The following is a 15,690-nucleotide window of genomic DNA, read 5'->3' as shown; positions in this document are numbered from 1 at the left end:
CATGATTGAATCGCACGGCCGAATAAGGGTCTACGTTACCTTTTTACCCATATTGAGTATTTGGCGGAGTAAAGGTCTATGGACTGGGCAAGTTGGCCGTGTGGTTAGAGGTGTGCAGCTGTGAGCTTGCATCCAGGAGATAGAGGGTTCGAACCCCATCTTCGGCAGCCCTTAAGATGGTTTTCTGTGGTTTCCCATTTTCACACCAGGCAAATGCTGGGGCTGTACCTTAAATAAGACCACGGCCGTTTCCTTCTCACTCCTAGCCCTTTCCTATCCCATCGTCACCATAAGACCTATCTGTGTCAGTGCGACGTAAATCAATTAGCAAGGGTCTATGGACTCTCCTACACCGTTTCCACAAGTTATGTTAGAGAATTACCTTGTGCGGAATTAGGTTCTATGTGGGCACTTGTCCACCGCCAGACATACTGGACCTTTCCAAGCTCATATCTTGAAACACATGGGGTGTAACACAGACCCTTACTCAGCCTTATGCTTTGATTAAGAACGAGCAGTAGAATACTAGAAGCTCAAAATACTCTGTTATGTCTTGTTGGTGATGATAACACTAAAATAGTTCCCTTTTATTGTTAACCTGTCTGATCCACAAATAATCCACAGCATGTTTCCAGTTATTCGACCGGGTCAGGAATGAAATGAATGAAGCACCCATCTAGCGGAGAGGATAGGAATTGTGCCAGCTGTCGAAGCCTGTCATACTACCTGTCTGATATTATTGTTAATGTTCTGATGGGAATAAATTGAAATTTTATCATATTGATTTTTTACGTAGTATTCCCCGCCCGGCTACTCATTCCTGCCACCCAGCTGAGGAAAATTTCTGGGGAGAAAACTGAAAATGTTTTACCTAGCAACAGTGACCTTGAGAGGTGCACGGGCTGTAGATTTGTATAAATAGATTGTGTTGAAATAGAAGACACTAGTTTAAGATACATAGCGTAGTACCACAACTAACTACTGTACATCTACGTTGCATCAAGTCAGCCATGGTAGTACTAACATTCAGGTCAAAGTTTTTGAAATAGTTTGTATTAAACATGTGTTATGTATTCATCTCCTAATAATATGTGTGATTTGTTTGAGGCAGGAAGTTTTCCAGCTGGGTCAAGCAAAGGGTTTGAGCCTGTCCCACTTAACACCCAAGGAGATCGAAAGCAAGCTCACGGACACGATCAATGGAGAAATCATAGAGCCAGCAATGAGAGTGTGGAGAGCTTACCGCTATGGTATCAAACATCCACAGTGTGATCGATATGTCATTTGCACTGTCAACCAGAGGGATGACTCTTCTCTTGGCACAGGATTGAAACCAGGAGTCACCAAGCTAGCAAGGTTAGTAAACATGATGCCAGAATTCTACTTTATTTGAAGTGAAACAACAGTGAAAAATATTTGTAGTTGGATATGCAACCAGTGCTAGAAGAAGAATGAAAACAGAACTGGAATGGTTTCCCCCTTTTAATTCATAGACACAAGTTATGGAAATTCTTGCATTTACCTGCACCTTTACTCGTGCATATTTCTGGATTAAGAAATTCACCAGAAAACTCAAATTTCCAATTTAGTAGAACATTTACATTTGTATAGGTACTAGACATGATATTTTGTTTAGCACTTTAAGATCCATTGCACCTATTACAAAGGAAAACATTCTTTAAATAAACAATACAATGGTAACATTGTAAATTTTTAGTTAAAGAAAATAAAAAAAGATTTTAAAATAATATATGGCATTTTGTTAACAAGATAGGTAAACGGTCTTTGTATTGTTGGTCATAATTGCTACTATTCATTTCAAATATTTTGCTGTTAGCATACAATTGAGTAAGTCAGCTGATTTGTATGCGGTATTTCGATATACGTAGTTCGAGCCTCCGGCACAGTTTCAAGAGAAGTTATTGAGTCATGAGTCACCGTTTTAGACGTTTATCTCTTATACTTCTGATATTTCAGCATTTAACTTAATGAAAGTTTTCATTCCTGTTGGAGCACAGTAGGTTAAAAAAATAACAACTACAACAACAACATTAGCTTAAATTACATTGGTACAGTTTCAATTACCCTGTTACTTCTATTATTTTACAATTATTAATGTTTATTGCTGTTCTTCATATTCAAATACTGCACTGTTTGCATATAGTTGAAAAAATGAATTAATCAACATATTCCTGTTTCCAGATATGTGTAGTTCTAATCTTGGGTGTACTTTGCACCTTTGGTCTTTCTGTACTTAAGGGCAGTTTTAATTTCTCTTACCTTGTAGGAAAAGTATTTAGATGTATCTACATTTCTGTCATTTCAATTATCCTTTTACAATTAGGATTGTCTAAGTGCAGTTTAAAATGTTAGTGTAGTTATTTTGAGGAGTATGGATGGGAAGACAGGAGAGACAGAGTAAGAAATGTTGAGGTCAGAAAAGAGATATCTGGCATTCAGCTTTTCATTATGTTAATCCTAAAAAGTACTGTTTTAGACATGAGATAATACCTGGCATTTTGCTTTTAATTATGTTAGTTCTGTAAAGAACTGTTTTAGACATGGACTAAATACCTTATTCAGTATCCATAGACTTGAACAACTAGTCAGAGCCAATGTGGCATTGACTCAATGAGCTTCCTAAAGTATTCCTCATCGAGGCTGATCTCCCATATATCCAAAGTAATGCCCCACGAAGCATCATGTGAATGCAAGGATGAGTCTTCAGGCCAGTGTTTCTTTAAATGGCATTTCCTCTTTGTACACGCATGTTAAATTGGGTTCAGGTCTGGAGCTCAAGGGACCCAACTGAGAGTTCAATACAGTCCTGCTCAGAAAATCAGCCCTAAATACGACCACTCGGGTGGAGTAGGGTGTTGTCTTGCATGAACTGTATTATCTAATGTGGATAGTGCTCTCTCACACTTGGAATGATAATATTGTGCAGACTGTCCAAATATTGGTCCAATGTGTGACAGTTATCTATCTATCTATCCAATGAAGCACTCCAACCCCATCAGACAATATTCACCCCCAACATTACAGATATGCAGCGACTGCATGAGCACTCAGATATTTTTCTTATCAGGCTTCCCATGGCCTGTAAACATGAACTGGACTGACTTCTGCCAAACTGAAAAAAATTATTGTTAGGGAAGACCACATCTTTCCAATTACTCCATCTTGGCAAAGGTACACTCATCGACCACCTGTTTGTCAGAGAGCAGTTCTTTGGCGGCAACTTTTCTGCAATGTAGTCCGGTTTCTCGTAATCATTTATGGACCGTGTATGGGCATCCAAGAAAATTGTTTGCCTGCATGAGCTTTAAAACGGTTTCTCCTGTGACATTTCAAATAACCTGTTGTCTTCTTCCCTAGTAGAAATTCTCTTTAAACCAGTACCTAGTAGATGTCCAATCCCTTTCGACATCTGCCACGGCTATATCCATCTCTGAGCAGCCCTAGGTGAAACACCACACATAATCACTGCATCATGAATGCTAAAATTACCGTGCTGGATGAGAGCATGTACTCTTGCTCTCTTGATGCATGTGAGATGAGCCATGTCAAAATGGAGTGAAGCATTTAGCACCAAAGTTCATTATCATCATCATCATCATCATCATTTCCCACCTCCATTTTCCCGGGTGTGGTGTACAAGCGCTTGCCTTCTCCTTCTGTCTTCATACATCTTCTGTTCCAGTAAATCCTCCCATTTGTGTCCTCTCTCCTCCACATCTGATCTTACGGTCTCTATCCAGCGTTTTCTTGGTCTTCCCTGTAGTCTTCTTCCTATGAGATTAAGGTAAAAATATTCTGGCAGGTCTTTCCCTGTTCATTCTCATTATGTGCCCATACCACTGAAGTCTGCATTTCTTTACGACACTAGTAATAGGAACCTCGATACCAGATCTAAGACAAAACGCTGGTTGATAGAGCAAACGCCTGAAAAGCCTTACATCTGATCTATCATATGTTTTCTGTTTTTCGAGGTCTAATTTTCTTTTCAGTATATTTCTATCGCTTACTGCTGTCTTCACTCGGTCATTCCACCAAGCTGTTTCCTTCTCTTTTGGTGTGGCATTTGTTTTTCTGCAAATTTCTGTGGCTTCTTTTACAAGGGTTTCTTTGAATAAGGACCATTTTTCTTCTACTCCCCCTTTCTCAGTTTTGGGTAATTTGGCCCTGAACTGGGTTCCTCATTAAAGTATAATACATGCTTTAATACAAGATAAAACAGTCATAAAAATCTAGTCTGTGGAGAAAGCGATGCTTAAATGTAACTAAAATTCAATATAAACTTGCCATAGTATTATATGTACATGGAATGAAGGAAACACAACACTTCAATACTGATGCTTCAAGCACCTTTTGAACTTATCACACAACCACTTGAAGTCAACAACTCTACTGTAATTCTACGTACCTGATTCTCATTCAACAACGTTTGAAGATTTATTTTTCGATATTTTAATTAATCCATGCTTCATTAATATCAAATAATTTGTACAATCCAATTGTGTCAGATCATTATGACTATGTCTTGTTCTACTTGTACTTTTTTAGACAAACACTAATATTCATTCCATGTACATATAATACTATGACAAGTTTATTATTGAATTTGAGTTACATTTAAGCATCGCTTTCTCCACAGACTAGATTTTTATGACTTTTATCTTGTATTAAAGCATGTATTATACTTTAACCCATTCCAGTCTGGGTCTTAATATACCTAACAAACATTCTGGACTGAGCATTTTTAAAGATTTTTAAAACATTATATCTCTGTACCTGTAGGAGATATTTGCATGGTTCTGTTTTCTTGTGCTTGTTTGAGCATCTAAGTTTTGAAAAACGCTGTTTGTATCATGTCAACAACTATCACTTGAGATTTTAAAATTGTTTATATATTATACCATGTTTTGCGAATGGAAAAAAGGTCTGATGGATAACTAAGCAAGATTTTCTGAAATACTGTTATATTTACCCTATTTTGCTAATATAAAATGTGCATTGCAATTACAAAACAACAATAATAATGAGTATGATATAAAAATAATAATTTTTCAATAATAATAGTAATAATTACAGCGATGAAAATGTTTTTAAATGATAAATTTTGTCAAAAGTTACTCAAATATAAAATTATTATTTCATTTACCTCAAAAGACTTCTGGGAAAGAGAAAATACAGTCTTCTAAACAGACAACTTTACTAATATGTAGACAATCTTACGTATTCACGCAAATATGAAATACGCGGGAACAAGTGCTAGGCCGTAAAATGAACTCCAATCATAATGAAATGTAAGAAGTTGTTTCGAATTCATATGTCAATAATATGTTCATTTGCGCATAAACTTATAATATATCATAAAATATCGAAAATATCACTTTCGTCAAGCATATGTTTGCCGTGATACTGGTGCATGTTGATCGAAAATATCGTAAAATCTCTGACTTAAACATATAATACTGCCATCTGCTTAAATACTCTCGTAACTAATACATGAAGAAACACGATGTAACCACCAGAAAGCGTGCATAGCTCGTTCTCGATTTTTAGTGAATTGTCAAACCTTACCATGGGCTATGCGAGCAGCGCAGCCTGAGCGTAACTTCAGCCGCTGCGAGCTATGCTCGCAATTAGACCGGGAAGAGTTAATGAGGAACCCAGTTCAGGGCCCTGACTTAGCTTTAGATTAAGTGTGGCTGAAGATGCTTACAAAGCTTAAGCGAAACATGTCCCATTTTATCATCTATGTAATATTTGTACCTTAAACTTAAAGACTGTAAAGTATTGGATTGGTGATTTTTAATAAATTTGTTTGAAACTGTTTACATAATAGCCAATGGTCGCTATCTAGGCACTCGCTGGGTTTGACTTTAACATCTGTAACATACTGACCCGTTTTTCTACCAGTGATGATGAAGTCGATCATAGTCTTGAGCTTTCCATCCCACTTATATCTCGTTATTTTATGGTTGTCCCTCTTCTGATACCATGTGTTCTGTATGGTTAAGTTGTTTTGCACACGGAAATCAATCAGATTCTCTCCTTCAAAGTTTGTTACCATAGCCATGGGGACCAACAATGTTTTCACAGCCTAGTCTTTCTTTACTAACTTGGGCATTCAGATCACCCACAATGATTGTGTTCTTCTCTGTTATTTGTTCCTCAAATTCGATAAGGAATTGTTCTTTATCTTCTGTGGTACATCCTGTCTGCAGTGCATATACTTGCAGAAGAGTATGATGTGCATTACCAACACTTAGTCTATCACTCACATATTTGACATCTGTCTGTGTGTCCATATTTTTATGAAGGAGGACGCCAACTCCTTTTTGGATTCAATATTGTTCCCACTCCAATACAGCACATATCCATTTCTCAGGGACTTCTTCCCATATCCTATCCATTTTATCTCACTCAACCCCAATATCTTGAGCTTCCGCCTCTCCATAAGATTCACAAGTTCTTCATATTTGTTGGTGAGAGCGAGAATATTGAGTGTACCAATTTTCCGTCGCTTCTTCTTGGGAGGGTTTTGTGTCTTTTTGTATCTCTGATGAGCATCAGGCTTTTGGCCATCATAAATTTGGACAGTACTAGAAGAACTGTCATGTCCGGTATTTAATTTACTCTTCCATCCGAGGCTTGTTTTAGGTTTAAAAGCGGTATATTCATACTCAACTGTTGACTTACTAGGCCTAACACAGGTGAGGATTTTCTTTCAGGGTTTACTCCCTTAGCCTTGGCCAAACTTGATATCTTCATTGCCTGACATCATCATGATGTATTCATTCGGGAACAACAAAACAATGGTTCTCACCAGGATTCGAACCTTAGCTGTTATGGTGGACATGAATTTTGTAGCCTACAGCTGACCCACTGCGCTACATGGGAGCATGCTATGTGCTTATAATTTCATAGTGCTGCATGCAAGTGCATGTCATGAGGAGGAGAATAAAGGGAGAGGGAGGACAGTAGTGTAAGAGCGACTGAAACAATGAGTGAGAACTACTGGTCATGTTGCAAAACGCTTCCAGCTAACTGTACAAAACCGAACATAGCCGAGGTGGACTTTCTTATAATTCACGTCTCCAGATATGCTATACTTTCTTCAGGTAATCCCAGTTATTTCTGAGGTTACTGAGCCACCCAGGTTCATTTTGGTTTCGGCCATAGGTTTAAGGCCAAATAAGGCAGAAAAAGTAGGCAGTTTCTATATTACATAGTAACTCAAGTGATTCGCACTGAAGTTGTCTACTTTCAATCGTATAAAATAGGAATCCACAATCAGTCAGAAGTACAGGTATTAGATGGAACATGCAACAAAATATGGATCTTCAAGAATATTTTTTGAATTTTCTTAGTTTGGACACTTACTAAGGTTAGTATTTATATCACTGTCATTACTATTGTATCTCACTGTTCTTGTTAATATTTTCAGCTTGGCAGCATCATGGTTCCTGTCCACCAACACAGGAACTCCTTTTTGGCAACTGTACCATGCTGCAACAGAAGAGCTCCATTGTCCGGTAAGTTTCTAGATCTCACAGGACATTATTCACAATCCATCAAATAAACTGTGTTCAACTGGTAAACAAGCCATACAGAATAAGACCTGTGTGCCTGTGTTCAGCGAATTCTAAAGAACGAACCTCCTTACATTGACCATCTGTCACACAAGAAATCAGATGCTCCAGTGACTGAAAATGGTGGTGGTGAGTACTGTTTTAAGAGGAAGTACAACTGGCGAACCATGCTCTCATAACACTAATCAGAGGAAAACGACCCTTTGAAGAATGAAGGTTTTGGCATAAGAAAGGTATGGGCCACAAAGGGTGTGAAAACGAAAGACTCCCTACTTCTCGCAAACCTCGCAGAAGTTGACCAAGCAAGGTGGTGATGGTGATTACTGTTTTAAGAGGAAGTACAACTAGGCAGCCATCCTCTATATAAGACTAATCAAAGAGAAATATTGGAAAGGATCCGACACTTTGAAAAATGAAGGTATCAGCCAGAGAAAGACAAGGACTATGAAAGGCGTGAAAATGAAAGACTCCCTAGGCCTCGAGTGCTCTAATACTGTTGGGTCAGAAAAGAACAAGAGGTGACCAAGAGAGGTCTGATAGGATAGATGAAAGTGAGGAGCCTGGCACAAGTAAGTGGAAGCAGTGCCAGGACTCAGCTGAGGGCCCCATGGTTGCTGACCCACATTCTCAAGTTGAGAGCCCCCCAGGTCCCCTTTTAGTCACCTCTTATGACAGGCAGGGGATACCGTCTGTGTTATTCTACCACCAGCCAACCCATGGGGGAGACCAAGGGAGGTCGGATAGGAAAGATGAAAATGAGGGGTCTGACACAAGTAAATAAAACATTGACTGGAAAAGCAATTTACCTTGCAGATTCCTTATACTGTAAGCCTTTTTGATGGCCTTGCCTAGATGCATGGTTATAAATAGAAAGAAATCACGGAGCAAGTAGCTGTGTGGTTTGTTTCACGCATCTATCAGCTTGGATTCAGGACATGGTGGATTCAAACCCGACTGTCGGCAGCCATGAAGATGGTTTTCCGTGGTTTCCCATTTTCACACCAGGTAAATACTAGGGCTGGACCTTAATTAAGGCTATGGTCGCTTCCTCCCGAAGCCTAGTCCCTTCCCATCCCATCGTCGCCATAAGACCTGTCTGTGTTGGTGTGACGAACAGCAAGTTGTTAAAAAAAATATATATATATATATTTGCAGTATTCATTGTCTGGGTATTTTAATTGTATGAGGTAACAAAGATATATTGGTGTTAAATTTAGAGGAAATACATAATATTTTAGGATGGACAATCTTCAAACAGTATTTCTGTATGGCTGAGCTGTTGTTCAGATTCTTATTGAACAAGCTGAAAGGCACTTCTACCATAGCCTTCCCATATAATAATGTGAAAAAAGACATTAAAATAAGAAAGACTGTTGTATGCATTAACATTTCCTCTTTTGAATAATTTTTGCTATTTAGGCTAAGTTTAAAATATTGTACACTACTTATCAGGGGTTGTAAGTACATATTATGAGAATTAAACATTAAAGGAAGTAAGAAATGTGTCCTGAAACTTAATAAAATGGAATATGTAAAAAACAAAATGAGTCAGGAAGCCACATGTCAGCTGTGTGTTCAGGGGCAGAACTGTGTGAACTGACAGCATGGCAATTAGGAAGTGGTGTAGGTTCAAATCCTCCTAACAAGTTGTTTCCTTTTTTGTTTTGTTTTTCATTATAATGATAATTCATTGCTAGGAGAGATGTGGAGATTATCATACATAGATAGTATCATACTTATTATGTTTTATTCATTCTCTCGAGTATTATCCTTACACTTGAGAACTAAACAAGAAAGAAAATAAAAATGTGAGTTGAGACTTAACAAATAAAAGAACCCAGAAACCAACTAACACAAATCAGTAATTTAAAAAAAAATTGGTGTCTACTTTACAGGAAATAGGTTGGACATTATTCAAGAAATATTTCTGTATGGCTGAACTGTTCAGATTCTTACAGAACAAAGTGAAGTATTGTACTGAAAAGGTGGGCAATTCTTCTTCTTCTTCATCATCATCATCATCATCATCATCATCATCATCATCATCATCAATGTCCCACTCCAGTCGCCCGGGTGTGGTTGTGGGCAATTACATCTCTCAATTAACTGAACAAATCAGTATTGTTGCTGGCAACCATCGTGCTCTATGATTGCTCAAAGTTGATTGGGCTCAGAAACAGCAAGGGTCTGAAAGAATCCCCCCTTAGGGGCCAGTTCTTCCACAGCTCTTCCTATGAACTCAGGCCACAACAACATTCCTGCAGAGTCCTTTTCATTAGACTCCAGACATTCTCAGTGGGGTTCAGGTCAGGACTGTTTGGAGGCCACAGCATCATCTTGATCTTTGCCTGCAAAGTAAACTATTGCTGAACTGTCTTTGAGACATGAATTGGGTAATTATCCTGCTGGAAGCTAAAATGCTGTCCTTCAGGATAAATTATGTTCAATGCTGAGATCAACTAGAGACTCAAAAGCTGTTCGTAAATCTCAGCATTAAGAGTTCCTGGAATTGTCAACAACATCTGAGCACCATGTGAGGTAAACCATCCTCAGCAATGAACACTAAAACGACCACTTCTGTGAGAGGTGACAAACATATTTAGAGTCATACCTCGTGTTGAGTTAATACATATTCCCACACGTTCAGCATTCCCATGGCGTATGTGAGATGATCAATTATTTGGTCCTCAGTCAAATGGACCTTCCTAACAGTAACGTAATTTCAGAGTCTAGCATCCCTATTTCATTTATGTGAAGTCTACTTCACACCAGGAAAGGAAGACGAAGCCCTCAGTGAAACAGCTGAGAGGAAGGGGGTTCTCCTCTAGAAGGGCCTCACTGTGTTCTCTAGCAGAGATGTATGGGTGGCCTGCTTGCTGAGCACGTTACTGATGAAGCTTCGATGATCGCCTAGTAGTAAAAGCTGAACACCTTCCTTATGACTGGCTTCTTTCCAAAAAAGCAGCCTTTACCAGCACCAACATGGCTGACTCATGGTCTACAAGCTCTGCTATTATAGCAATCATGGTTGTAAACACAGTATTGGGGCTATGCATCGAAATGCAAGAATATCAGTCTGTAGGTAGCAAACTGGTATGATTGGAAAGTATACAGTTTTAACAATTTGCTTTACGTCACACCAGCGCAGATACATCTTATGGCAACAGTGGGAGAGGAAAGGGCTAGGAATGGGAAGGAATCAACCGTGGCCTTGATTAAGGCCCAGCATTTGCCTGGTGTGAAAATGAGAAGCCATGGAAAACCATCCTTAGGGCTGCCGGCAGTGGGGGTTGAACCCAGTATCTCCTGAATGCAAGCTCTCAGCTATGTGACTCAAACTGTGCAGCCACTCACTTGGTTATCCAATTTTAAGATGACTTTTTGAATAGAAATAATTTTCAGATGTTGTACAATGGATGAGAGCTGTATAATGAAAGCCGCTCTGAATGCAGTCAGAATCTAGCAGTCTACCAACACCTTCAATACCCCCTTTAGAAAGAAATTATATATCTGATTTATTTACATATAATAGTTAATACAGAAAATTATTTCAACTGTTTAACAAATAAACACACAATTAGATAGAGAAAAAAACACAAGCAGAAACTGTTTTTCCAACTTCTTATTGCCTAATGTTCATGAATTAATTTATTTGAAGTCTCAGAAAATCACAATAATGCCCATCTCTAGATGGCAAGAATTAACAAACAAATGACTCACACAAACGGGTATCACACTTTTATACAGTCCATCTTGATTTTTTATTAGTATTATTATTTTTTAATTTACCCTTGTCACTTCCAGAATTTCACACTTACAGAAGACTACTTAGCTGCTCCTTTTCGGACACTGAATGCACATTTAAACATAGTCACTTATCTTGGACATTCTTTCGAGTTCACTGTAAGGCTCAGAAGATTTCAGCACACAGTCGACATAACAACCTAACAGTAACACGACAGCACTATTCAGTTGCGGTGGTTGTAAACTAAATGCAGGGTGGATCAGCCATTCAGGTGTTCGGACGTCCGATGATGCACTTCAGCATCTGTTTAAATTTATTCCATGTCAGTCGAACCTTCGCACAAGTTGTAAGTCGGTGTTGGATTGTATCTTTGTGCTGCCAGAAGTTGCACAAATCCATCTCCATCATATGAATATGATAAAGTCTGCTGTTTGTCGGTATAATATCACGGATTACTTTATACCAACTTTCTCTTACTGCGTCTGGCTGTATGCGATTGGAGATATTCCTCCATACTCTATTCCAGTTGATTATCATAGCTGCTTTTGTTATGTTAGGGGCTAAATACTGTTGAGACAGTGTACAGTTATAAACCTTTTTCGTTGAAACATCTGGAGATGTCCTTTGGCATTTAACTTGACTCTCAGATATCTTGCGTGAGGTGCATGATGATGGATGTCATAATAAGCTGGTGGGTTAATGCACTTTTGAAGTCTGCACCATCTCGTGAGGAAATTCTTCAATTTATGAACCCCTGCTATGTGAAACAGCTTTAAGTTTATTGTTAGAAACAAGGCTCTTGCTTTCTCTTCGATGTCGAATAGTCCCAGCCCACCCTGGGATTTAGGTAAAGTGAGTGTACTTCTGGCAAGACATATTAATGATCCTTGCCAAATGAACCAACAATCGAAAGTATACGTTTACCAGTCATCCTTGGCATGGGAAGGATGTGGCTGAGATACCATATTTTGCTTAAGCAGTACATATTCACATACATTATTCTTTGTTGCAAGAGGAAAGATCTATACCTAACCTGTTGCAATATGTCCCTTACAGAATGCAAAGCATCGGCTCAGTTGTTTTTGATCATCTTGTGCACACTGTTAAAGCAGGTTATTCCCAGAATTTTAATTTCTTATGTTAATGTTACACACTCTGGAAGTGCCCATTGGACACGGCCCACTTTCCCAATCCACATCGCCTTTGTCTTCTTTGGGTTCAGCTGAGCCTTGGAATATCTCCCGTAATCCTCAATTACCTTGAACAAATGCTGGATATCAATGGTCTGATCTAATATTAGAGTAATGTCATCTGCGAATGCGACAATATCTAGATTACTAGGACTGAAATTTTGTTGTAGATTGCTAAGAAGGGGTTCTAGGGAGAGAAGAAAGATCAACATAGACAGCAGACACCCTTGTCATACTCCTCTGTGGATGTGAATTGGCCTTGTTAAATAACAATTTATATTAATCTTTGAAGAGCCTCTATTAAGAATTTTACCCATGAGAGTCGTGAATCGAGTTTCAAAGCCGAGGGCATTTAGTGTTTCAACTATATATTTGTGGTTTACCTTGTTAAATGTGTGGTCAAAATCTAGTGATATTAGAAGTGTCTTTCTATTGTTGACCAATGACTCCTTATAATATCCCAAATTACACATAGAGAATTTATTATACATTTTCCTGCTATCACACCACACTGGTGTTCAGATGTGGCATCCTCAATAAACACAGTCTCTTTTTCACACATTTAGTTAATAACGTATAGTCAAAATTTAAGAGCGTTATGGGCCAAAAGTCAGATAACTTGGTTGGATTTGTCATCTTGGGAGGAAGGACCACAAGGCCTTCTTTCATCTTGTCAATGTTCCTTTCTGGATTACAAGTATCATTCATTGCTGCAACAATTTCACCTCTAATGATGGACCAATATGTCATGTAAAAAGCTCTCCCTAGACCATCAGGACCAGGAGATTTGTTTGGTGTGCTTTGTAGTATTCTTCTTCTTATGACGCCGTCTCCCTCCGAAGGTTGGCGATCCAATTGATTATGATTACATGCGAAACGGCGGCACAGAAGATTTCTATCGACGTATGTCCATACCACCACCGCAAGTCTTTCAGCCAGGAATTTATCCATCTTCCCTCAGATCATTTCCCATCAATCTTCCCTTGAATGATCAGTAGGAGAAGTTTGTATCGTTCACCTCTCATGATGTGCCCGAGATAGCTGAGCTTACGCTCCTTGATGGTTATGAGAAGCTCGCTCTTCTTGTTCAAGATGTTGAGGACTTCTTCATTTGTCTACTTTTCTACCCAAAATATTCGGAGTATTCTTCTGTATAAGTACATTTCAAAAGATTCAATCTGCTTCTCCAATAAAGGGCTAAGCGTCCACCCTTCGAAACCATACAGAAGGACAGGAAAGACATAACAACGTAGCATTCGAACTCTGAGCTGGAGGTTGAGTTCTCGGTTGGTGAATAAGGTCCTCATGGTATTGAACATATTTTTTGCTTGTCCAATCCTGGATAAGATTTCACATTTTGAATCACAATGCTGGTTCACTAGAGTTCCAAGATATTTGATGGAAGATACTTGTTGGATGATGTTGCTGTTGATGTAGTATTGCCTGCTGGATTTCTACTCAGGTGCTGTCTTGGGTCAAACTTTCTTGATCCCTATGCTGAATTCTTCCTCTTATACCATCAAATGGGTGGTGGTGATTTATGATGTTGGGCAACTCTTCTTTATACAAGGACTGGAAAAAGCTTTCCACCATTTTTTTAATTATTTCGGGGCTGTTCGTTATTTGTCCATTAGTTGTTGCGATGTGATGAATGTATTTTTGACATTCTTTCCTGCAATTCCTTATAAGGTGGTAACTGGAAGGAGACTTGTTGGCAAGATTTTGATGATCTTGCGCTTGAATTTTCAGACCTTCCATTTCTCTTCGCTGTATCGTTAGTAGCTGCGCTCTTATTTTCTTTATTCTTCGATATGTATTAGGGTTGGTAGGATCCTTCTTATATAACTGTTTTAAGCATTTATAATAGAATTCTGTCATTTGGTTTAACTGCCTTCTCCTCTCAGCACTGTATGTCTTCAACAGCCAGATCATGTGAGGTTTAGCATATAACAGCCACCAATCAAGAGTATCTCTATATCGGGGTATGTATGTTTTCCTTTTTTGCCATTCAGCGAAAAATCTTCCTTTTAAGTCCATGTTCTTCAAAATAGATTCATTTAACCACCAAATTCCTCGTCCGCATCTTGGTCCCCACTGAGGTTGTGAGATCTTACAGCTAAACACACAATGGTTTGAAAATCCCACTGGGCATACATCTGTTTCCCTCACTTGTTCTTTCAGTCCCCCGCTGACATATATTCTATCTAGTCAAGAAGCGCCACCTTTGTAATAATACGTATATTCAGCTGACCTCTGTCGTTTCACTCCCCATGTGTCTTTTAGGCGTAGCCCTTTTATTAAATCAGATAGCGCGGGACATCCCTGGAACTGTCCTGTTTGGTCTTTGGGTGATAATACTGCGTTAAAATCACCTCCAAGGATCATATTGTTTCTATGTCTGTAAATAAGTGGAAGGATTTCTGTGGTATAGAGCAGCCGTTTTTGCATCCTTGCTTGTGAGCCTGATGGGGCATAGATGTTTACACTTAGTAAGTCCCGAATACATATGCTGATTCCTCGAGAATTTGGCAGGAGTGTAGTGTCTGAGTATGCTAATTGTCCTTAATGTGTATGGCTGTACCATGTTTGTGCTCATTAACATTAATAATTTTATCATATCCAGGAATGGGAGCAAGGTCTTCGGTTGCCACTTCTAGCAACATAACTACAGTAGAACCCCATTTATCCAAAATAAAGGTGGTGGAGCCACTACGTTTGACGCGTTTTTATGGATGACACGTGGTAAATATTTTCGGAAATTAAATATCGAAATAACAATGCATAAACTCTGTTAAGCAAAGCTGCATACCATACATTAACATGAAAATGTTTACATAATGTCACTCGTATAAAATCAGTGATTTTCTTCTGAATTTTCTTGGTGCAGCACTGTCGCGCAGCTATATCGCACCACTGTTTAATCAACAATACATCAGCTGGTGTAGATTTACTGCTTTGTTCAACAAAGTGCAAAGTAGTTTGAAATTTTTAAACATTTTTTTGTTACTACTGAACTGAATGCTGTATACAGTAATTTTATTACAGTACTGCAATTAAAGCATGTGGTACTGTATTTCAATAAAAATTTGAAATCAATCTTATCTCCAATGCATTAAATCCATCATCTGCTGTAACTCGATTCTCAGAACTGCTA

The 15,690-nt window shown here is 38.6% G+C and overlaps 1 protein-coding gene across 1 annotated transcript in view; it reads left to right on the top strand.

Annotated features, from left to right (window-relative positions):
- LOC136877565 (uncharacterized) overlaps window positions 1–15,690 on the top strand; it is a 55,571-nt gene that overhangs the window by 29,861 nt on the left and 10,020 nt on the right. Inside the window, exons 3-4 of the mRNA XM_067151708.2 lie at window positions 1,112–1,356; window positions 7,457–7,544. Coding sequence (XP_067007809.2) covers window positions 1,112–1,356; window positions 7,457–7,544 — 333 coding nt within the window. The remainder of the gene's footprint in view (window positions 1–1,111; window positions 1,357–7,456; window positions 7,545–15,690) is intronic.

Source organism: Anabrus simplex, chromosome 7 (assembly GCF_040414725.1).
Source record: "Anabrus simplex isolate iqAnaSimp1 chromosome 7, ASM4041472v1, whole genome shotgun sequence".
In the NCBI taxonomy this organism is placed as follows: domain Eukaryota; kingdom Metazoa; phylum Arthropoda; class Insecta; order Orthoptera; family Tettigoniidae; genus Anabrus; species Anabrus simplex.
Note: the sequence above shows the minus strand (reverse complement) of the source record. Positions and strands in the feature narration are given on the sequence as shown.